The sequence below is a fragment of the Equus asinus genome, chromosome 22, assembly GCF_041296235.1.
Source record: "Equus asinus isolate D_3611 breed Donkey chromosome 22, EquAss-T2T_v2, whole genome shotgun sequence".
Classification (NCBI taxonomy): Eukaryota; Metazoa; Chordata; class Mammalia; order Perissodactyla; family Equidae; genus Equus; species Equus asinus.
Window position 1 is genome coordinate 27,783,845 of NC_091811.1, and position 25,464 is coordinate 27,809,308.

Here is a 25,464-nt window from a genome sequence, read left to right on the forward strand (position 1 = left end):
GTGTTTTCCATTTTGAGATGGAATCTTTGCCTACTCAGTTGCTCTTGGCAGAATCTGGGATTCTTCCTTGATCCCACTCTTGTCTCCTGCATCCTACTGCCTCCTGACTATCAAAACCATCACTAAGTACTATCGATTCTGTCTCTAAAATCAAGCTTATATCCATTCATTTCTCTCCATTGACCTACTTTGTCTCTAGTTCATTACTACTCTAGACTTGCCTGGATGACTTCAATCGTACCCTTCCTGCTTCTCCCAAACCATTCTTTTACCCTTCCAAATTATACTGCAACCACAGTGACTGTAAAACACAAATAGATCATGTCACTCGCCTAATGCCTTTATGATTTCTTATTCAAGTTTTTTTAACATTCAAGTTAAAAAAATCCCTGTAAGCCAAATGCCCTGTAGGCTTTCACTTCTAACTCCTCAACTGACTTCTCGCGATTCTCTCCTTTGCTGAATATTTTCAGGTTTCTGATCTTCTCTGGGATGGTCTGATGCACTTAGTGATTCTCTACTGCCAGGCCTTGATATATGTGCTCTCTTCACTCCTAAGCTCACCAAGGCAAATACCACTTATTCGTCTAGTGTCAACTTCAATACCATTTCTAGGCACTCTTAGCGTGAACATGGATGTATATCTAACTCTATCTAGACTTATAAGTGTGCCATGCAAAGAAAGCTCCATTAATGACGTGGGCCCATGAGGCCAGGAAGAATCTCAGAGCACTGCTTTATTTCATCTCATCTCAATCTGAACCTGGAATTGAAGCTGAATAGGACAACTGAGCTCTGCGTTTATAGAGCACATTCCTTTCTGAAGTACCATTATTAAAGTACCACATCAGATCATCATATCCATGATAATACCAGCCCACATGGAAAATGTTGAAATCCCACTCAAATTACAATAACAACAACTCAAATCATTACTTTAGTGCACCTTTGTTTATTTGATGCTTTATGTCTGTTTCCTCTTGTTCTCAGAGAAATCTTGGAAGTTATTAGTGACACCATTTTAGAGAAGGAGAAACTGAGACTCAGAAAAGTTAAGTAATGTGCTCACAATCTCATAGTTTAGTAAGGGCTGAGTTGAGTTTGAACTCAGGTTTGTCTGACTCAAAGGTCTGCCCTTTCTTCCTCTTGTGAGCCAACAGCAATGGATAGTTGCTTTCCAAGGTCTAAAGGGTAATTTGGGCTCTGCTCTGATGCTATTATGAACCCTAAGGCTTCTGAGCAGTTCCAGGGGTTTCTGTGGAGCCAAAGGTTAAGGATGTAGAATAAATTGTTTCTGAAATACATAACCCTATTGTACAAGAACTCTGCATCTAATTCTGCCTGAGGCCCATGAGAAAGATTTTCCTGTGGGAGCTGTTGGGGCCTGCCGAGCTAGCCACAGGAGCACTGGCACTAAACCAGTTGACAGACAAGAAGAGTATGGGCCCGCCTAATGGTAGATTATGGGGGAGTAGGCCACTTCTTTTCCTCTTTGGGTCTACAAATCTGTCATCTCAAAACCCCTATGAAGTTGAACCTGAGGCATTGTGCTGAGTTTGAAGAAATACATCTCTTAGAAAATAGGCATGGGCCCATGAAATCCACTTGAATAGCTTTCCAGATGCATAAATATTTTCTTCTTTCAAGTTTTCTGTAACTGCAAATTCCTGTTACAAGAGTGACTCGGTGATTCATGCTGACGTGGCTGTCAGTGGCCTCAACAGTCACAGATATTTAAATGAGAATTTTAAAAGATCACATTTTTAATCTAAAATGATCTTGATTGGAATTAAACAGCTAGATTCTTTGCTGCTTTCCTGAAATCTGAGGACTAAGGACTCGCAGGGCCCAGAAGATGTATACCATGACCTCTTGATCCTGCCCAATTATCTTTTTTCTCTTAGATGTTTTGTTTTCGATCTTTTAATCACCTGCACGTCCATAACAAAGATGTCATTTTTCACTGAATTCTATTTTGTTATTTTTGTCAAAAGGTAAGCTTGAATCATGAGTGTGAGAAAATTGATCTGGGTGCTAATGGGATATAGTCGAAATAAGCAGTTTGACTGACTTCTTCACTCCCTTACATTAGCATTGCTACTTTTAGCTAAACTATTCCTGAAATGATTAGTGTAGGAGGATGGGTTTAGTCTTGTATCTTCTCCTCTAAAGCACTCAGAGTTAGAGATCCCAGAAGGATCAGTTTTCTCGCTTGTACTGAAAATGTCACTCTAACAGTTATCTGTCTGCACAGTCAACTTTTGAGAAGTCTTTTGAATTTACCACATTCACACCATTCTCCATCGTGGTGCTAAAAATGACTAATGTGGCTTGGAGACTGGGAGACTGTGATAGCTGATCATCCTTTCCCATCATTCTCTAACACTCGCACACACTCACACACACACACATGCTCGGCTGATGTGAGTCCTTCAAGGTTTAAAATATCCTCTATGCTAGATGGAATGCAGAGGCACGTGGGATGCCTAGACAGACAGGGTTGGTTTCATCATGGTTGTTCTGTCAAAAAAATCAATCTGGTTGTTTGGCTAAATACTGATCTTGTTTTTAACTAATGTTTAAAATAGTCCCTGGCATTAACTTGTTTAAATACCTTATTTAATTTTATCCTCTCATCGTCTCTGAGAAAAGTGAAGCACACCATTCTCTTTTTTAAACAAGAGCAAACAGTCTTAGGGAGATGATGACCTACCCAAAGTCATGCATGTAGTGAAAGGATTACTGTCTTTTAGGGGCCCTAATTAGTCACTATAAGCCAGTATAGGGTCACTGGAACCAAATAACCTAAATGAACTTCCCTTCCTTTCCTTTCCTTTTCTTTTTTTTTAGTGAGGAAGATTGACTCTAAGCTAACATTTGTGCCAATCTTCCTCTACCCTATATGTGGGATGCCACCCCAGCAAGGTGTGATGAGCAATGTGTGTGCACACACCCACTATCCGAACCCACAAACCCTGGGGCAGCCGAAGTAGAGTGTGCAAACCTAACCACTATACCACCAGGCCGGCCCCTTCATTTCCTTTCTTGATGAGTGTGATGGCTAAAGGGACTGTCATGAACATAGATATTCCTACTCCCAGAAAAACATATGACAAAGTCTTCTATGATGTCATTCAAGGAATGACGGAGAAGTGCGTGGGCTGCATGATAGAAATTAGGTGAAGTGGGAGCTGATTACATCCAAAAGGGGAGGATATTTTGATGGTCATTAACTTGCAGTCTGATCTCTAGGGACTTTCCATAAGGCTTTATTTTTGGTCCTGTTCACTACAACAATTTATTAGTTACCTGGAAGAAGTCTAAGAACTTGCTTACTAAGTTTGCAGATGAAAAAAAGCTAGTAAAGGTTAGTAATTCACTGGATGATGGAATCACGTTTCAAAAACGTCTGTTATTTAGGATGATGGATTAACATTTATTAAAGATAAAGATAAAGTCTCGCATTTAATTAGGAAAAAAAATTGTGATAAAATGAGTAGAGCTGAGCTGAGAAGAACTGCTAAAAATTAAAAAAGCCCCAGGTTTTAACTGACCATAAGAATCATGCAGCTACTGAAAAAGTCTACACAATCTCTGTTGGGGTTCAGAGAGACAAAGAAATTGAGAGAGAGAGAGAGAGAGACGGAGAGACGAGGTGGCTAAAAGTAAGATCTATTCTGGTTGTACCCATCTTGAGTATTGTGTTTGATTCTGGAAACCATATTTTAAGAAAGATACTGACAAATTGTTGTTTGTTTAATGGATGGAGGCGTTTTGATAGTGAAAAATCAGGGAATCATGTAATATTAAAAAATTGGAGTGATTTGTCTATAAGTTAGAAGGTGATAGGGGCCAGCCCTGTGGAGTACTGGCTGGGTTCAGAGAACTCCACTTCTGTGGCCTGGGTTTGGATCCTGGGTGTGGACCTGCACCACTCATCAGCTATGCTGTGGTGGTAACCCACAAATAAAGTGGAAGAAGATTGGCACAGATGTGAGCTCAGGGCTAATCTTCCTCAACCAAAAAAAGAGGAGGATTGGCAACAGATGTTAGCTCAGGGCTAATCTTCCTCAACCAAAGAAAGAGGAGAATTGGCAACAGATATTAGCTCAGGGCTGATCTTCCTCAGTCAAAAAAAAGAAGGGGATCTTAATAGCTACCTTTATTGAGCACTTACTGTGTACATTAATTACTTAATTCTCACAACAACATGATGAATTATTTATTGTTGTTATTGACCATAGAAACTGAGGACACATAGCTAGACTACCTAGACTACTACAGAATATGCAGTCTTAATATTGTACTATATTATTTCTCTGAATGTTTATCAAATATTTGAAGAGTTGCTATGTGGATAGAAAACTAGACTTAGTCGGTAATCATAGTTATCAACAGATGAGCAGACTCAGATTATGTCTCAAAGTTGAGAATTTTTCTGGGCACTAGAAGATGATACTACATCTTCTAGTTTTGGGTACAGTGGTAGACTAGATGACCTCCAAGGTAACATCCAATTATAAGATTCTAACTTATTGGGATTTGATGCAATGAAGGATTATTATAAACAGAAAAAAAGCCTTAAAAGAAGGTATAAATTAAATTAATTAGTGATAATTTAAATGACTTTCTCTTGAATACAAGTTTAGAGAGTGTCCCACCCCACATCCCATATTGCTAAGATGTCCTCACAATGTGTTCTTGGTAAACCTCCTTTTATGGGCACCAAACTCTGCCAAAATTACATAAACTTTTGTTTATCTATCTTTGACCATATCTAGACTATTGTGAATAATATCTACATGCAGACCTGCATCCAAGAAGGTTGCATTGCAGAAGTAACAAATGTCATTTAAAAAACCCTTACGTTGGGTGACTTCTAATAGCTGTTTAGTGTATTGAAATCCATGTTGGCATTGGTTTCAGAATGCTAAGAAGGTCAGATCTCTGTCAGATACTAGTTGTGATGACTGGGGCACTTCACTTCTTTTTTCTGCCTTGTTACATTTTAAAAATAAGGATAATAATATTACCTTTAAAGATTGTTGTTATAAGTGCAAAAATGTCTGCAACAGCTCCTACCATACTATGCCGATTTTCAATAAAAATCTAGGTTTTCGTTGAAATGTATTTGCAAGAGTAATTGTGTGTAATAAGGAATTTGCCTGACCTTTATCTCTGGTTCCAGGGAGGTAAACTCTAAACTCAATGAATTTCCTGAGTGATTGGAGTGTCTTTATTATCCATGGTGGGTCTCTCAACCCCACCTGATAGTTTATGCTAAACAGACGGCTCAGAATGGGGGCTGGCCAGCCAGGAAGACCAACCATCTGGTTAAAGGATTGGGGCTTTGAGCTACATGATATCAGTCGAACCTCTGGGAGGGAAGGGAGGCTGGAGATTGAGTTCAACCACATGGCCAAGGGCTCAATCAATTCTGCCTACATAAGAAAGCCTCAATAAAAACTCTGGACAATGAAACTCAGGTGAGTTTCCCTGGTTGGCAACTGTCACACACTGATGTACCAGTTGGGTTCTACATCACTGAGGGTGAACGAGGTTTCACTTTTGGATCCTCCCAGACCTTGTTCTATGCATTTCTCCCTTTGGCTCACTCTGATTTGTATTCTTTTGCTACAATAAAGCTCGAATCATAAGTGTTGTGCTTTCCTGAGTTCTGTGAGTCATTTTAGCAAACTATCAAACCTGAGGGAGTTCGTGGAGACCTCCTAATTTATAGCCAGCTTATCAGAAGTGATGGCAGCCCTATACACCTCTAAACTTGTGGCTGATGTCTAGAGTGAGTACAGTCTTGAGGAGAAAATCTGTGAAGTTTGCCTTAAGTCTGGGTAAGTTGCTTAAGCAGGCATATGAAAAATTTAGATGTACATAAAAGGTAAACTGGTAGTAATATTTGACTTTCCAGTTCTTCTAGAATATGTCAAATGTGGTTTGATTATAGGAATTTATGTTTTTAGCAAATTTTCAGGAACATCTTCATTGAGTAACGTGAAGAAACACATGTTCAACACCTAAAATGTTTTAGGTCGAGACATAGGTAAGACTTTTCTAGATTATCTTATAAAATCCTAATACCAGTGCTTTGTCCCTTGCTTACATACAAAGAATCAAATCACTAGACTTCCTGCAGTTCACACATTTAGTTATGACAGTTTAGATTTGAGCCCTTTAAGAAGTGGAACCACATCTCACATAATTCCGTGGAGCGCGGAGCCTGACGCTTAGTAAGTATTCAGTGCGTGCTTTTCCTTAACTTTCTCAGTCAACTAAGAAAAGGACAGGTTTGATCTTGTTAACAATGAATCAAGGATTGTAAATTTGTTTCCTAGAACTCTAGTATACCTATCACTGAATTTATCGCTCTTAATTTTCTTGCTTCCCTACATTTCTGGAAATTTTGTGAGGATTTGGAAATGTTTATTTTGCTTGCCATGGTATCCCCGCTGCCCAGTATGGTGCCTGGAACAGAGTCCATCCTCGACAAATATTTTTTGTATGGAGACCTAGTGTTAAAAGGAGTTTCTTACTCATAGACACTAATTATTCCATAGTTTGCAAGTAGGTAAATTAAATTTTCTTGTGACAGAACACAAACCAATACTTTCTTCACATTATTTTAAGTACACCACTATAAGTATTTTTGCAAGGAAAGAAGAATAAGTTTGTGACATTTTTCATAAAATAAACAAAAGGAAATTCTTAAAAATTTAAGCTATATTAACATTTTAGAACAAATAAAGGAAAAAGTCTGTGGATTTAAAATACAGCCAAAGACATGTCATTGTGACAGCTAATCATTATAGTCATCTTGTCTGATTTTTCCACCATCACATGTAAGAGCAATACTTTTTATGTTTGCATGTGAATTTTTCAGATTGGTTCTTTGTCCTGACCAAATTCTCCATGCGGAAAATTTTCCAAGATCATTTGTTATTCAACTCACAATTTCTCTTTGGTGCCATAGACGAGACTCCTGGCAAATTACAAGGAAAAAAGGTCATCCAGATACTCCATCCTCCCGTATTTACACAGGACTTTCTGTTTCTGAGGATTATCTATGCCAGCACTGAGGCATTATTGAATATGGCCTCGTTGAAAGACCTAATAAGCATATAATGACCTGTTTGCTTTAAAAAACGCTAAAAAAAGACAGCAGACAGAGTTTCATGAGAAGTGACATTCTGTAATTACCTCCTCCTATCAAAAGAAAAAACAATTCCCAGAAATTAATGAATACAGCAAGAGTCTATTTCCTATCTTAATTCTATCTTAATTGCAAAAGTGGATCAATTAAAAAAAAGACTACACTGGCAAAGCCCCTGTCTTAAGGTTTTCTCTAGTCATCAAATCAATATATACATGAGCATACCATGAACCTGTTTTTACCTTCTGAGATGAGCTATACCAACCCCACCAGCAGTGTCACTGTGAAACAAGCGAATCCATTGAACAGTGTCAAAAAATTCATAGAGGGTCCTCTGACGGTATTTGGAACCAATCTGTATGATATTACAGAGACTGAGAGAAAAAGGGGTCAGAATTTAGAACATTTTCTCTAAAATACTTTTATTCAAATTAGTGCTGATTATACTTCAAAGAAAGTTTATTGATGCAGTCAAAATTTGGGTTGGACTTTGTTAAAGTTACTACAGTAAGATATATTATGATCTTATAATTTACAGGTGTCTACAAGGAATAAAATATAGGAAAATATACTCTTGTACAGCTATAAGGAAAATTTGATTACTTGGTGCTTAAGTGTCTCATTACACTCACACAAATTTCACCACAATCTGAATATTTCTGATGAACTCTGGTCTGAGATGAGTCTTGTACTACATAATGTCACGACAATTTATCAGTAACTCTCTGACACTGTGATTCTGTGCAAATGATTAGGTTCTCTATGAAAAACTTGAATTTGTCATTTAAAATTAGCATAGAGGTTAAGAGCCTGGACTCTGGAGTTCGACAAGATGGTGCTAAAATGCCAGGTCAACCACTTACTACCTCTGTGACGTTATGCAAGTTATTTAAACTTCCCAAGCCTCATTGTCCTTCTCTATAAAATGGGCATAATACCAGTACTCACCTGTGGAGGGCCTGGGACTCTTACCTGCTGTGATATATGCAAAGTGCTTATTACAATGCTGACTTGTAGGGACTGAATAAAGGTGAGCTATTTTTAACAACATTGATCTCACCAATCAAATAGCCCCTACTTGTGCCAGGCACCATGTAAAGCCCTTTATATCTTTATGTTCACTTAAATGATCCCATTGAAGGAGAGGGTACCTAAAGAGAGACAATAGCTTAAGCATTGGGTCTCCAAAATGGTTATCTCTTTTTCCCTAAATCATTGTTGGTGTAATAGTAATGACGGTGGCAAGAAACTGAAAGAAAATCAAGGAGGTAAATTTTTTTTAAATTCCAATTAAAAATAATTTTTTTGATATTAAAAATAGATGAAAATAAGTATATGTGATTTTGTACATACCATATTAACATAACTATATAAAATATGGCAATATTGGGGCCTGGCCCTGTGGCCTAGTGGTTAAGTTTGGTATGCTCTGCTTCCATGGCCAGGGTTCAGTTCCCAAGTGCAGACCTACACCACTTGTTGGTGGCCTTGCTGTGGCAGCTCACATATAAAATAGAGGAAGATTAGCACAGATGTTAGCTCAGGGCAAATCTTCCTCAGCAAAAAAAAAAAAAAAAAAAAAAGAGAGAGAGGCAATCTTAGGGATACCTGCAGAATATTTAAAATATTCATTATAATACAACAGCTGAGATTTGCTTCAAAATTATGCAACAAGGAGGAAGACAGTATGTGAATGAGGGTAGAGGCCCTAAACACTAGGCCAAGTTTGGCTATGAGTTGAAAATTATTGACGCTGGAACATGGACATACAGGAGTTTCTTATAATACTGTCTCTCTTTTGTATATGTGTGGCAAAAAATTGTAAAGAAATACATTAAATAATATGAACAGTTTTAGCTTTGAGTGGTTGAATTATTGGATTTTTAACTTTTCTTCTCCTTACTCTTTTGTATGTTGCAAATTTTCCTACAATGAGACATCATACATAAACATTAAAGCTCATTTAAAAAAGAAAAGTGGTGATAGAAAACCAATATACTGTAACCACTAAACCTTTAGTTTCCTTCTCTACAAGAAGAAAGAGATCTTATTCTCTCCTCTCTTCTGTCTCAGGAAATTTTCACTCCTGGTCTACGTGACTTTACCCCAGTGAAACCCTGCATTTGTCCAGCACTTTTAAATGAACTTACTGTGGGCCAGCCCCATGGCTCAGTGGTTAAAGTTCCATGCACTCGGATTTGGCAGCCTGGGTTCGCAGGTTCAGATCCTTGGTGCAGACCTACTCTACTCGTCCGCCATGCTGTGGCAGCATCCCACATACAAAGTAGAGGAAGACTGGCACAGATGTTAGCTCAGGGCTAATCTTCCCCAAACAAAAAAAAAAGAGGAAGACTGGCAAAGGATGTCAGGGTGAATCTTCCTCACAAAAAAAAAAACAAATGAACTTACTAATACATGATGTAAATGTATTAATATTCCTTCCTGCATTGATTTAGCATTTCTGTTTTCTTTCTGTGTGTCGTCCACGTATTTTTATTTATTAGCCAATGAACTTTTTTTTTTTTTTTGGTGAGGAAGATTGCCCCTGAGCTAACATCTATTGCCAATCTTCCTCTTTTTGCTTGAGAAAGATTGCTGCTGAGCTCACATCTGTAGCAATCTTCCTCTATTTTATGTGGGATGCCACCACAGTGTGGCTTGATGAGCAGTGCTAGGTCTGCACCGGGATCTGAACCTGTGAACCCAGGCTGCTAAAGCATAGTGTGCAAACTTAACCACTATGCCACAGGGTTGGCCCCCAATGAACTTTTAAAGGAGCCCCTATCTGTGCTCCAAGAAAGGTGCTGAGTGCTGGGGCTGAGGATGGGAAAAGATATCGGAATGTGTTTCCTGGATCTTAAACTCTGGGAGGGCAGAGAGCAGAGATATGCCCATTACTGAGGGCAGTGCTAAACAGGTACCTAATTCCACAAATAATTATTGGAGATGAAGATAATGATGGTGATAGATGAAAAACTGTGGAGAAGGCCTTCACATTATTGGTGGCAAGGGGCCGTGGGTACCACAGCTCTCTTGTGCAGTGCAAATCACCAGAGCATCCTGGGGACAAGCTCACAAGTTTTTTCAGGAAGATTCGAAGGAAAGTGTGAGGGAACTGCTGAAGAGGCTTTTGGAAGAAATAATTCACAGTTGCAAAAAGGATTTGGCTGATGAACTTTTCTCTCTATAAAAACGAGGAGACAAACAATGGGCAGAAAGTCTAAGTAGGCCGATTTCTTTCACTGAGAAAAAGCAGACTGTACAAGCCCATTATTACTCTGCTAGTTAATTATTAATCCTATGCTTTTCTCTTGCTAGAACTTCTGGTGCAGTATATAATTCATGAACACACTTTGCCAGCTCTCTGCCTGCTGGTTAATCTCTCTTTGGTGTCATTTTAGTCGTTTTGAAAGCCTCTGGTCCCCTTTTATAGGACAGCTTTTCAAGTCGTCGAATCTCCATTTTCAGGCATCTACATGCAGGTTCTAATCTTTTTCGACTTTATTGATCATCAACTTGATTTTTTAGGCTCCATGATACTTCTTGTAGCACATTATAGTATAGATATTATCAACAAGTCTGCCACTATTCTAAAATTCTCATTTTACTATAAGGACACTGTACAAAACATTGGAAGGATATGTGTAAGCTGGTCTTGCCAACCAGAGCTGTAATGTGCCTCCAGGTAGTGGCTGGTTAGTGTTTGCAAAGATGCCCATCACAGCATATGTGGCATCTACAAACTATAGGGCCATAACCACCTTCCTGAGGCACCTGGTACTGGGGACTCATTGCTGGAAATTTCTTTTACTCCAATTGTTCTTAATCAGCTTAAATACGTGTATTGTGTTTGGTGCAAATTTATTTTAAACATGTGGAGAAGTGCCACAGTACCAGAAAATAGAACTTTATCTTATTACCACTTTCAGATCATTTTTTCTTCCTCATCTCTAAAAAGCTTCAGCTTTGAATCTCATGTCATCTCGTTATATCCCCTAATACTTCTCTTTTGTGCTGTGGTCTGCCAATCTCTAGGACATTTTCCTCTGTTATTCGAAGTCATTAGCTCCTTTCTCGTGGTCACAATCTCCAGTTCTATTCCTGCCTTAAGTCTTGGCAATTTTAACATACATATAGATCATCCTTCTAACCTTCCATCCTCCCAAAGCTTGGTTTCTCAGTTCCTTAACCTCCTCTCCAACATCCTTGTCCTCCACTCTACCTTGGTCACTCACACTCATGGTCACACCCTGAACATTGTACCCCAGACCAGAGGTTGATGAATGATGGTCAGGTAAGGTCCAGCCTGCTACCTATTTATAAATAAGGTTTTATTGGAACACAGCCACACTCATTCATTTTGTATTGTCTATGAGCGCTTATTTATTTTGTATTGTCTATGAATGACAGAGTTGGGCAGTAACAGAGATTGTCTGGTGTGCAAAACCTAACTATTCACTATCTGACGTTTTTCAGAAAAAGTTTGCCAACCCATGCCCTAGACCAATAACTGCATCCACTTCATCGTCTTCATTTTGTGCTTCCCCCTCTGACAACCGCCTTCTGTCTTCCCAGTTTACTACTACTCAACAACAAAAATGCTTGTACTCCTCCTGGAGCTCCACTCCATTGCCCCTTGCATTATTTTTCACCTCTCTCACACCCTTCATGTCGCCTCTACTCTTTTTACCCAAGTTAAGTTCCATGGTTAATTATTATAATCATATTCTTTCACATCCCCTCACTCCTTTGCCAGTCTTTTGCTTTCTGGACCATGATTAGCAAAACAATTCACTGTCTGCCATCTCTGCTTCTGTATCCATGCAGCTTAATGTGGCTGGAAAAAAACACACAACCATGTAGACCAGCTCATTTTTTTTTTTTACCTGATCATAAGTTATATTTTAAACTCTTAAAAATTGGGATTGTCAAACTTCCAGATTATTTAGATGCTGTAACTGCTTAGAGTTTGATATGAAAGATGATAATATTTAAATTAAGAGGAAGAAATATTATTAAATTAAAGCAGAGGAGAAGCCAGAAGTCATGGCTTCTTTTTATCAGGTACAAGGTACTCAAAAGGAAAAAGATCATTGCTTTTTCTTTCAATCTTTTTGTTCTATTGTCTTATCTTTCCTTCATTATCTTTCTTCATTCTCCTGAGTGATTTTCCCTAATCATTCTTTTTTTTTTCTTTTTTTTTAATTTTTATTTTTTTCGGATGTACATCATATTTCGAATTCTGTATACATTACATCATGTTCACGACCCGAACACTATAGTGCATCCCCTCACATGTGACCCTAATCACCCCTTTTGCCCTCCCCTCCCTTCCCCAATGGTAACCACCAGTCCAATCTCCAATGCTATGTGTTTTTTTTTTTTTGGTAGACCAGCTCATTTTGAATTCCTGCCCACAAACCTTAAACAGCCTCCTGATGCTCTTTGGCAACAGTTTATATCTCCCTAGTTCATTCACTCTCCCATTATTGTAGACAACAATTTTATATCTCTCTTCTCTCTTCAAATCCCCCAAATGACTCTTCCACTCTTACTCAGAGCTCATGGTCTGGCTTCCTACCTCACTGAAAAAATCGAAGAGAATTTCCACAGAATCTCCACACCATATTTATGCATCATAATTTTCTGCACCTACATACTCTGCCTTCCAAACTGTTACTATTGATGAACCAGCCTTGCCACTATCTAAAGCCAAACCCCCAACTTGTAAATCAGATCTCAATCCCTCTCCCTCCAGTATTCTCCCCTCCCTGATGCCATCAATTTTCTCTCTCTCTTGAATCATTCTCACTAACATACTATATTATGCTATTATTTTTCCTTCTTTAAAAACGAAGAAACACAAATAAAAAACCTTCTCTTAACCCCATTCCTTTGTTAGCTACTGCTCCAATTTTTCTCTTCCCTTTATCCCTTAAACTTATTCCAATCAGGTTTTGTGCAGTCCCTTGCCCCACATGAAAAAGCTCTTGTCGAAATCACAGCTAACCATGGCTTAATCCAATTGTCAATTCTCAGTCCTCATCTTATTTGATCTATCAGCAGCATTTGGCACAGTTCATCACTCTCTCCTGCTTGATACTTTCTTGTCATTTGACTTCTAAGGTATTGCTTTCTTGGTTTTCTCCTTTTCTCATTAGTCACTTCTTTTCTATCTCCTTTTGGATTTATCTTTTTTTCTTGATGTCTTAATGATGGAGTGCTTCAGGACTCAGTTCTTGAATCCTCTTCTCTTCTACACTGGCTCTTTGTCCACACCACTACCTTGATGATCTCAACAAGTTCTATCACTTTAAATACCACTGATAAACTTATGACTCTGAAATTTGCATCTATCCCGTATCTCATTAACAAATTCCAGACTTCGATATCTAATTGCCTATTTGATATCTTTATTTGACATCTCAGTTTCAACATGTTCAAAAATAAACTCTTACTATTCTCCCCAAAGCTTGCTTCACCTGTAGCCTTTTATCTCTAGTTAGATGGCATCTCCATTCTTCCAGTTTCTCAGGTCATAAACTTTGATGGCATTCTTAACTGCTCTCTTTCTCTCATACCCTATTGTTCTGTCTTCAAAATATAACTAAACTTTGATCACTTCTCACAACCTATACTACTGCCTCCCTGGTTGGAAATATTTGTCTTCCCTGGATTACTGTCTCAATTCATCTATCCTTTTTCTCACTATGGTAGAGTCTCCACAGTAGAGAGAGGGGTTCTTTAAAACCGGAAGTAATATTATGTCACTCCTTTTCCCATTTCATTCAGAGCCCAAGTTAGAGTCTTTACAATGGCCACCCTGACTCATCTCTTACTCATATCTTCCTTCCTCACTATCTACCAACCGCACAAGACCCCCTTGCACTTTCTTGCCAGGCACACTCCCATCTTTGCATTTACTGATTCCTCTGCCAGCCATGATGTTCTTTTCAGATATCCATGTGTCTGACTCCCTTAACTCTTTCAAGTCTTTGTTCAAATGTCACTTCTCATTGAGTGAGTGACTTCTCTCCTAACCAGTCTCTTAATGCTGCAACGTGCTCCCTCCTATGCTTGGCATTCCTGATCTCCCTTATCCTGCTCCATCTTTTCTTTTTTTATAGCACTCATCACCTTCTAGCATGTTCTATCATTTAATTATTTATTACATTTGTTGTTTATTATCTCTCTCCCTTGATAGAACGTGAGTTCTAAAATGGCATAAATTTGCCTCTCTTTTTTTTTTTTTTCTTACTGAGGTGTCTTAAGCTCCTAGAGCAGAATAAGGCACATTGTAGACACCCACACAGCATTTTTTGAATAAATAAACACAGGTTATGATATAGCTGGGGTACACGTTTTTATAATTAAGACATAATTTGAAAAGTTTTCTATGTTTTTTTTTTTTCTTGTAGATCATCTCCAAAGTATGACGTGACTTGGTAAGGTAAAAAATTTCCAATGAAATCTGGGGAGTGATCCACTGTCCTTCCTTCCTCAATGCCATCACTGTAAGATATTGTCAGTAATTTGAATAATTTATTTTTATTGTGCTTGCATAGAAATAGCTGTAAAGGTCATTTGTTCATTTGTTTATTCAATCAAAATATATTTATTGGTCACCTACCCTGTACATTCACTTTTCAGGAAGGAGGAACATAGAAGAACACACAGATGAGCAAAAAGGATAAGAATCTTGACTTCAAGACTATACATTCTCATAGCGAGAGGCAGGCAGTAAACATACACATATAAATAAGATAATTTCAGATTCTGACAAGTGTTATTAAAAAAATAGAATAGGGCTATGAACTGGAAAGTAATAGGATGACCAAGGAGGCTTCTCTGAAGAGACAGTCTTTGAGAAAACTCAATAATGAGAAGCCAGCCACTTGAAAACAGAGGAAAGGGGATTCTGGACAGAGAAAAGCAAGTACAAAGCCCATGGGGCAGAGATAAATTTGACAGCTTAAAAACACAAGATGAAGATCATCACATTTCTAGTGAAATGTTCAAGGGAAAGAATGTTACAAAATGTAGTTGGAGCAGTACACAGAGGCCAAATCACGTGGAGTCTTAGTTACCATTAAAGGAATTTGTCTCCAAAATCTTATTATGTAATTTTAAGCAGGGGAATAGGACTTACATTTTGGGAAGAGCATGATAGCTGTTTTGAAAAGAATAGACTCAGGGGGCAGGAAAGGAAGCAGGGAGACAAGTTAGGAGGCCCTCATAGAATTGGAGGTAGAGGCAATGGTGACATAGATGAGGTGGACCACAAAGGAGATGGTGAGACACGACCAGATTGAGATTACATTTCAGAGTATTGATTAGATTTGCTTCTGGATTGAAGGTGAGAAGTAAGGGGAAAACGGGATCGAGGATGACTTATTCTGCCCACACTACCAGGTGTCCTGGTGTTTAGGTTGTGGCAAGTGTGGTCGAAAAAGCTGTGAGCAGGACATCTGTGCTTGAGCCCTGAGTCTGGTACTGTTAATTCATGTGAAAGATGATAGAAATAATAACAACAGCACACATTATACCTGCTCATTATTGAGTGCTCTCTCTATATTAGACAATCTGCTTTTTCCTTTACATAAAATATTACATTTAGTCCATACAACAACTCTTCCCCATTTTATAGTTGACAAGAAAGGCTCAGAAATGCACAATAATTTTCCCAAGTTCACATAGCTTGTCTGTGGCAGAACTGAGTTTGAACTCACATCTGTCTGACTTTAAGACCATGGATATTAACCACTATGCTGCACGGCCTCCCAGAGGAGTAATTCTTGATTTTACAGTTCAAAACACGCTTTCACATTTGATGTCAGTTGATTCTCAAGAAGTAGTCTCCCATTTCCGTTGATTCTTACACTGATGCTGTGATATAGGGAAGAATTATAATTATTTTCATTTGAAAGATGAGAAAAGTGAAACTTAGAGGTTAAATGAATTCTCAGATCACACAGGTAGTAAGTGACAAAGCTGGAAATCAAAACAGAGTCTTCTGGTCCTTACCCCATGATGTATATAGTGAGTAAGTCAATCGACTTCATTGGACTTCAGCTTCTTGATGGGTAAATCAAGGAGGGTTGGACTCAGTGATTTACATTACATGATCTGCCTATTTAACAGTCTGCAGTTGTGAGTAACTCTCTGACTTTTGTATTCTGAACCACTATTGCTAAGCTGGCCAGGAAGTTCCTGGCTGTATTCATTCATCACCCTCACTCATTACCTTTCTTCACATCTAGCCCAGAAAATTTTGGCTGACTACTTCTAACAATTTTCTGGAAACAACATTATGGAAGTCACAAATGTTTGTGTAGTCGCATTCTTTTATACTTCTTTTCTATTCCTTACAGTGTTAAACAGTGATACACTTCGCGAAACACATCTTAGAATCTCAAAAAATAATTTAATTATGCAAAATATAAGGAATGAAGTGATTTAAAATGATTAAAAAAACAAGTCTAACACATACATATATGACTATAGTTACACAAACTTTATTAATTTTATTTTGACTTTTTTCTGTGATTTACTTTGGTATTATATATGTATATATATATATGTACATATATCTTTATTAAATATATATATTTCAGGAATTTGGAAATAACCGTGAAGATAATAGAATAATTTAAGATTTTAGATACAAGTGAAAAGATTATAGTTGTCATTTAGGATGATTACTCTAAAGGTTGTGTGCTCAGTAGACAGAATGAGGGAGATATTGGAGGTAGTTAGGAAGTTATAAAAATAATCTTGGTAAAGTGTAATTAGAGCTTGAGTTACACTCAGGGCTCCCAGTGCAGGGAAATATAAGGAAGGTAGAAATAGAAGATGTAATAGATTATACTGATACACACACACACATTACTGTATTGCAAAAAGTCACGGAAAAATTTTGATGAATTTTAAAGTAGCTACTTTAATTAATATAAGCAATCTAGATAATCCAGAAAATATTTGATATTTGGTAAAGTTATTTTGAAGCTGTCTTATGAAACACTAGTGAGCACACAATGTAGTGTAGTTTAATTTAAAGACATTGAGTTATCTGGAAAATTGGCTGAAAATTTCATTTCATTTACGTGTTTATACACTCTCAAAGTACATTAAATTTATTTTTGGAGGGAGTGTACATGTGAGTTTACCTATGAGTGAGAGGGAGGGAGGTGGGAAGAGAGAACGTAGGAGAGAAGATGAGAGTTTTCATCTATGTTGGAGTTGTCTTCTAGGTTTTAGCAGAGGTCTTGCCTCCTGTAGTGTATATGAACAAATGGTTACTTCCCTTAACCAGGTTAATCTTTCATTCTGTCCGTATTTAGGCAGAATTAATAGTTGTTCTGTATGTGGCAGAAGAATGAAGAGAAATTAGGCAATTTTTTTAAAATGAAGCTGAAGCATTTTGGGAAATCTCCAGGGAGTAAGTAGATTGCCAATCACTTGAATGTTCCCATTGAGGTGGTATGTTCTGTGTAAAGGCCCAATACGTTCTAATATTAGATGACAAAATTGTTACTCACAGGCAGGGCTGACCAATGTTTCAGCCACTCCAAGTAAAATGTACTGAAGAATCAGGTGGAAACAGGGCATGGAGGAAACGGTGAAAACTTTGCCTGAAAGTAGCTGTTCCACTTGAGGGAAGTGTTTTCTGTGTATTTGCAAGAAGCCAGCTATCATCACAGACAATGCAGCTGAAAGATTTCCAGCAACTGAAGGAGAAGAATGCAAAAGAAAAAAAAATTAAAAACAAAGCTAGAAATAAGCGTAACAGGTCATACTATTTCTTATACATTGACACTAGGGAGTGTTTCCTCAACTTTTTTTTGCCCTAGGGATATCCAGCTGCCAGTTAACTGTGTTGTATGACCATCCTGTGCTTAGGCTCTGATCTCTTGAAAGGGCTGCTTTGACTATTTCCTGACTTACTAGTTACACAGCTCCAGGCAAGTTATTTAATGTCATTATCACTTTCCTCAGCTCTGAGGTGGGGTTAACGATGCTTACTTTGCTGAGTGGCTATGAAATTTAAATAATATAATGTACTGGTATTATTATAAGTTTTCCTGGTAGCAATTAGAAGCAGTTATTGTTGAAGATAAAGCAATGGTTTTGAACTTTTATCCCCAGATAAGATATATCATTCTTGATAACTTTTTTAGGTATATGAGTCAAAAACGATTTGGGGGAAATTTAAAATAAAATGATCTCTTCATAAGTTTTAATTATTCTTTAAAAAGTGGTTTTGAAATAACCTGTATGCATTATCAGTCCTCAGTTTTTTGACATTTTTCCAATCTTCGCAGAAAAAGTAAAGCAGCTATTAAAGAATCAAAGACTAGAAACTTTTGTTTAGGAAAAAGAATTTTTTAAGGTAGATTAGCTAGGTTAAGAGTACAAATGGAAGCAATTATTCAGATAGTGGTCCAGCTTTTCTCTTTCTTTTACTTTTAAGGAATTGTCTAGGAAATTTTGGTTGAAAATGAGTAGGGATTTTGTTACAGTTGTTTTAATAGTTTATATCTACTGCAACCATTCCTATTCTCAATTTCTCTTTCATATTATTGGACTTAATCCGATCATTAGAGCAGAGGCAAACTTTAGCCTGATGGAATTTACTTGAAATTTAGAGATGGTCACATTTTGCTAACTTGCATAAAATTTCAGATAAGGCAAACCTTTCAATTCAGAAAAATCAACCTAATGTTTAAATAGCTTAGTGTTTGTTTTGGTTGATAGAGAAACTGGTAGGTAAATTTTTTGATTATATCTCAGCATTTAAATGTATCCAGAAAGTCTGCTGTTTGCTTATTCCCCAAGGAATAGAAGGTGTAAAAAAGTGAGGAAATTTGAATAGCAGTTGAAAATTTGAGGAGTTTTTAAAATTTATTACTACTTTAAATTAAATTCCATAAAGGCCCATCCATAGTGAAGTAGAAATTTTGTTTCTGTAAACAGCTCACAGAAAAAATATGAATTTCAATATTAACTACGTTTAAGATCAAATTCATCACATAATTACATTTGTCTAGATGACTTGGAACATTACAGGCTCATCAGAAAGAGAGATAATTTGTCAACTCCATTTAATACTTACTCTGTTCCTGCTATATTCAAGGCAATATGCTAGGTGCAGCTGGGGATATAAGATGAAAAATATCTGTTCTCAGTCTTTGCAGACTTACATTCTATTGGGGGATGTAGGAAGAAGAACTTATTTATAGTTGGAGAGGTGAGAGAAAGCATTTTATGCTTTAAAGAAAGAAGTATTTCAATATGAAGAGGTGAGGGCAGCACAAATGGCATGAACAAGAGCACAGAGTTGTGAAAATGTCGGACAAATTTTCAGAATGGTGAGAACCTCAAGCTATTTGGGAATCACTGGAGAAGATAGATTGGGGTCATGAGAGGTATTTAATATATTTTTAAGGAATTTGGAAAGAACTCTGAAGATAATGGAATCATTGAAGATATTAGACACAAGTGAAATGATTACAATTGTCATTTAGGAAGATTATTCTAAAGTCCATGTGCTGGTTAATAGAATGGGGGGGATGTTGGAGGTAGGAAGAAAGCCAGGAAGTTGAAAACTAATCTTGGTAAAGTATAATGGGGGCTCGAGTTCTAATCAGGGCTCCCAATTCTGGGAAATATACAGGGTAGAAACCTAGGATGCGATAGATTCTACTGATAAAACCATAGCAGTTGAAGCAAGGAGCAAGGAGAAAGCAGATGTCAATGTTGACTGGATGTCCAGGTGACTGGAAAGATGGTAGTGACAATAAGATAAATAAGACCCACAGTAGATACGGACAAAATGAATTTGATTTTTACTTGGGTTAGAGGTACAAAGGAGTAATCCAAAGAGAAGTGCTCAGAAAACAACTGAAAATGCGAATCAAAAGTTACAAGTTTGGAGGCCAGCCCGGTGGTGCAACAGCTAAGTTCGCATATTCTGCTCCAGCGGCCCGGGGTTTGCTGGTTCAGATCCCGGGTGTGGACTTATGCACCCCTTGGCAAGCCATTCTGTGGCAGGCATCCCACATATAAAGTAGAGGAAGATGGGCATAGATGTTAGCTCCTGGCCAGCCTTCCTCAGCAAAAAGACGAGGATTGGCGGCAGATGTTAGCTCATGGCTGATCTTCCTCCAAAAACAAACAAACAAACAAATCACAAGTTTGGTTGAGTTAAGAGAGAAAGACTAATGAATCATCTACAGAGTTGCAATTTAGGGTCTGGTGAAGTTGAAAGATAATTGGGGAGGGAAAGAAGAGAATGTCTAAGTAATGCGTTCAAATATATTTGTATTTAGGGGCAAGAAAAAGAAGTAGAACCACTGAAAGAAAATTTAGAAAGGTAATGTCTAAAGGAAATTTTCAAAGAGGAGAATACACAAAACAGTACTTTTGATCTTTTCCCTTAATTCTTCTCCTACCCTCTTCCGCATCTCCTCCAGTGCCTTCATGTACTCAAGGGAGAAATCTGGAGTCCTCTCTCCTTTCCCCTACCTCCAAATATATTAAGTTCTCCAGATTTTATTTCCAAAATATATTGTGAATCAACATACTTCTCTCCATAGCCACTGCCATCATTCTAATCCAATCCACTATCATTTTTAAACGAGACTATATGCAATAGCATATTAACTGGTCTTCCTGTTTCCAATGCTGCCCACCTGTAACCTGTTAAGCAACTAACAATCAAGGTAATCTGATATAAATGCAAATTAAGTGTTACTCTTCTGCTTAAATTCCTTCCATGGGTTTCCATACAGTTAATATGAAATCCAAAATCCTTAACAGGGCTGTATGATTTTGTCTGTACTTACTTCACTCTAATTGCTTGCTACTTTTTCCTCTATGACCACGTTTCGGCCACATTGGTCTTCTTTGTCTCTCTTGACTATTTTAAACTCATTCCCACTTTGGAGCCTTTGCTTTGCTCTTCTTTCTCTCTGAACTATTTTTCCCTACTCGTTATCTGCCTATTTGTCCTTCAGGTATGCATTTCATGATCTAAATTAGATCCTACCTGTTAATCTCCCCATAATATCCATTTTGTTCACCACACTTACCACAATTTGAATTTAAATATTTTTGTGTGTTCATTTTTACCACATCTGTTTCAGTGACTTGATTGGAAGCTTGACGAGAATAGGAACCAAATTTGTTTGCTTATGAGTCTCCACTACCAAGAAAAGTGCCCAGATTCACAGTAAGCAACACACACACATACATGCAGACATACACACACACACATATGCACATACACATATGAATTTAAAAAAATGACCATCAAGCTAAATATTTTGAGATATAGAGGCTAATGAAATATGTGACAAGTCAACTGTATTGGTGAATGGATTATTGGTTACCTTTTAACTCAACAGAACTCCTATGATGAAATCAGAAAGCAAGGAGCTGAAGAATCAGTAGGTGGTAAATATGTGTAAGCAGTGTCATCAATTCTTTGAAGAAGTTTGGCATGTAGGAAAGCAGAAAGCTAAACAAGTTGCTTAAGAAGTTAGCAGGATTGGGGCCAGCTCCGTGGCCGAGTGGTTAAGTTCGCGCACTGCGCTGTGGCGGCCGAGGGTTCGGATCCTGGGGTGCGGACATGGCACCACTCGTCAGGCCACGTTGAGGCGGCATCCCACATCCCACAACTAGAAGGACCTGCAACTAAGATATACAACCATGTACGGGGCGGGGCGGGGCGGGGCGGGGCGGGGCGGGGCGGGGCGGGGCGGGGGGGGTGGTTTGGGGAGATAAAGCAGAAAAAAGGAAAAAAAATAGAAGTTAGCAGAATCACAGGGAGCTGTTTGATAAGACATGGAAGGCTTGGCCATATTTGTATGCAGAGGGGAGGGGCCATTGTACATGGGAAAATTTTAAGATATAAAAGCAAGAAATAACTAATATAAAAGTATCCTGAAGTATGTAAGAGAGAGAAAAGGATCAAGGCACCAAAAAGTGTAATCATGGGTAGGAGAAAAAAATTCGTCCATTGAAAGAGAAGAGAAAATGTACAGAATATTTAGAATACAGAAAACGTTGAAAAATAGAAAGGTGGATTTGAGGAGATACATACCATATGACCTTGAGCTTGCAACTTAGAGGGGCCAGTCACTTGCCAAGAGTGAGTGGATGGGGATGAAGTTGAGAGAATAGAGGGGAAAAATTTTCAACTACCATTGTTGATGGGTTTAGCTGAAGATGGAGAGTCTATGGTAAAATTAGAGTGATGGCAACTTATATCAGTGAGCCTTCGTTTGGGATATAAAGTTATATTGTCTATTTGATCTTTTTCTTTTTTAATGTAGGTGTTTATCACTATAAACTTCCCTCTTAGTACTGCTTTTGCCATATCCGATAAGTTTTGGCATGTTATAGTTTTCTTTTTTATTTGTCCTGAGATATTGTCTAATTCTCCTTTTGATTTGTTCTCTGAACCAATGGTTGTTCAAGAGTGTGTTGTTTAATTTCCATATGTTTGTGAGTTTTCCCGTTTTCCTTTTGTTATTCTTTCTAGTTTTATTCCATTTCAAGGCCAAAAAGGATGCTTGAAATGACTTTAATCTTCTTAAACTTTACATCTCAAGGATCTAGAAAAAGAACAAACTAAGCTCAAAGTTAGCAGAAGGAAGAAATAATAAAGATTACAGCATAAATAAATGAAATGGAAAATAGAGTTTTTGATAGAAAATATCAACAAAACTAAGAGTTTGTTTTTTGAAAAGATAAACAAAATCGGCAAACCTTAGCTAGACCAAACAAAAAAAAGGAGAGAGGACTCAATAAATAAAGTCAGAAATGAAAGATGAGACATTACAACCGGTGTCATAGAAATATAAAAGATCATAAGGCACTACTATGAACAATTACACTCCAACAAATTGGACAACCTAGAAGAAATGAATAAATTTCTAGACTCTAACAACCTGCCAAGACTGAATCGAGAAGAAATAGAAATCCTGAACAGACCAATAGCCATAGGAGATTGTATCAATAATCAGAAACCTCCCAACAAAGAGAAGCCCAGGACCACGTGGTTTCACCAATAAATTCTACTAAAAACTTAAATAATTAAAGGCAATCCTTCATAAACTCTTCCAAAAAACAGAAGAGGAGGGACCACTCCCAAATTCATTTTATGAGTCCAACATCTCCCTGATGCCAAAGCCAGATGAAGACATTACAAGAAAAGAAAACTACAGGCCAGTATCCCAGATGAACATGGATGGGAAAATCCTTAACAAAATATTAGCAAACCAAATTCAACAATGCATTCAAAGCATCACACGCTATGACCAAGTAGGATTTATTACTGGGATGCTAGGATGGTTCAACATCTAAAAATCAATAAATGTGATACATCATATTAACAGAAGTATTAAAAAAAATACGATTATCTTAAAAGATGCAGAGGAAGCATTTGAAAAATTTAAATACCTTTTCATGATAAAAACTCTCAACAATTGCACCTCAATATAGTAAAGGCCATATATGAAAAGGCCACAGCTAACATTGTAGTCAATGGTGAAAAACTGAAAGCTTTTCCTCTAAGATCAAGAAAAAAGCAAGGATGCTCATTCTCACCCCTTATATTCAACATATTATTGCAAGTCATAGCCAGAACAATTAGGCAAGAAGAAGAAATAGAAGGCATCAAAAGTATAAAGGAAAAAATAAAATTATGTGTTTTGCAGATGACATGATCTTATATGTAGAGAATCCTAATGACTTCACACAAAAAATTCTCAGAGCTAATAAAAAAATTCATTACAGTTTCCAGATACAAAATCAACCTATAAAAATCACTTGTGTTTCTATACACCAACAATGAACTATCTGAAAAGGAAATTAAGAAAACAATCCCATTTCCAATAGCAACAAAAAGAATAAAGTATTCAGGAATGAACTTAACCAAGATGATGAAACTCTTGTACACTTAAAACTCTAAAACATTGATCAAAGAAATTAAAGCAAGTATAAATAAATAGAAAGACGTCATATGTTCATGGATTAGAATAATTAATATTGTTAAAAAGTCCATACTATGTAAAGTGATTTACAGATTCAATGCAATCTCTATTAAAATCCCAATGGCATTTTTTTATAGACATAGAAAAAACAATTCTAAAATTCATATGAAATACTCTGAAAAGCCAAAGCAATTTTGAGCAAGAAGAACAAAGCTGGAGGCATCACACTTTCTGATTTCAAAATATATTACAAAGGTACAATTATCAAAACAGTATGGTACTGGCATAAAAACAGACATGCAGACAAATGGAAGAGAATAGAGAGTGCAGAAAAAATCCATGCATATATGGTCAACTGATCTTTGACAAAGCTGCCAAAAATACACAATAGGGAAAGGATAGTCTCTTCAACAAGTGGTGTTGGGAAAACTGGATATCCACATGAAAAAGAATGGAATTGGACCCTTACCTTATACCATTCACAAAAATTAACTCAAAATGGATTAAAGACTTAAAAGTTGAGACCTGAAACCTTAAAACTATTGAAAGAAAATATAGGGGAAATGTATTGGTCTTGGCAATAATTTGTTGGTTATGACGCCAAAAGCATAGGCAGCAAAAGCGAAAATAGACAAGTGGGACTACATAACTGAAAAGCTTTTCAGGGCTAGCCGGGTGGCATAGTGGTTAAGTTTGCATGCTTGGCTCTGGCGGCCCAGAGTTCGTGGGTTTGGACCTACACACTGCTCATCAAACCATGCTGTGGCAGGCGTCCCACATACAAAATAGAGGAAGACTGGCACAGACATTAGCTCAGGGACAATCTTCCCCAAGCATAAAGAGGAGGATTGACAATGGATGTTAGCTCAGGGTCAATCTTTCTCAACAACAACAACAGAAAAGTCTTTTGAACAACAAAGGGAACAACAGAATAAAAACTTACGGAATGGGTGAAAATATTTGCAAACCACATATCTGATAAAGAGTTAATATGGAAAACATACAGAGAATTCCTACAACTCAACAAAAGCCCAAATAATTCAACTAAAAAATGGGAAAAGGAATTGAATAGACACTTCTCCAAAGAAGACATACAAATGGCCAACAGGTACATGACAAGGTGCTCAACATACCTAATTATCAGGGAAATGCAAATCAAAACCACAAAGTGATATCACCTCACACCTGTCAGAATAGCTATTGTCAAAAAGACAAGTGATTATAAGTGTTGGCCAGGGTGTGGAGAAAAGGGAACTCTTATACATTATAGATGGGAATGTAAATTGGTGCAGCCACTATGGA

At 37.5% G+C, this 25,464-nt stretch overlaps 1 protein-coding gene across 1 annotated transcript in view; it reads right to left on the reverse strand.

Moving 5' to 3' along the window:
• SLC15A5 (solute carrier family 15 member 5) overlaps positions 1–25,464 on the reverse strand; it is a gene marked incomplete at its 5' end in the record, with an annotated part of 83,608 nt that overhangs the window by 18,780 nt on the left and 39,364 nt on the right. Inside the window, 2 exon segments of the mRNA XM_014834193.2 lie at positions 7,408–7,539; positions 17,704–17,892. Of these exon segments, the coding sequence (XP_014689679.2) occupies positions 7,408–7,539; positions 17,704–17,892 (321 nt within the window).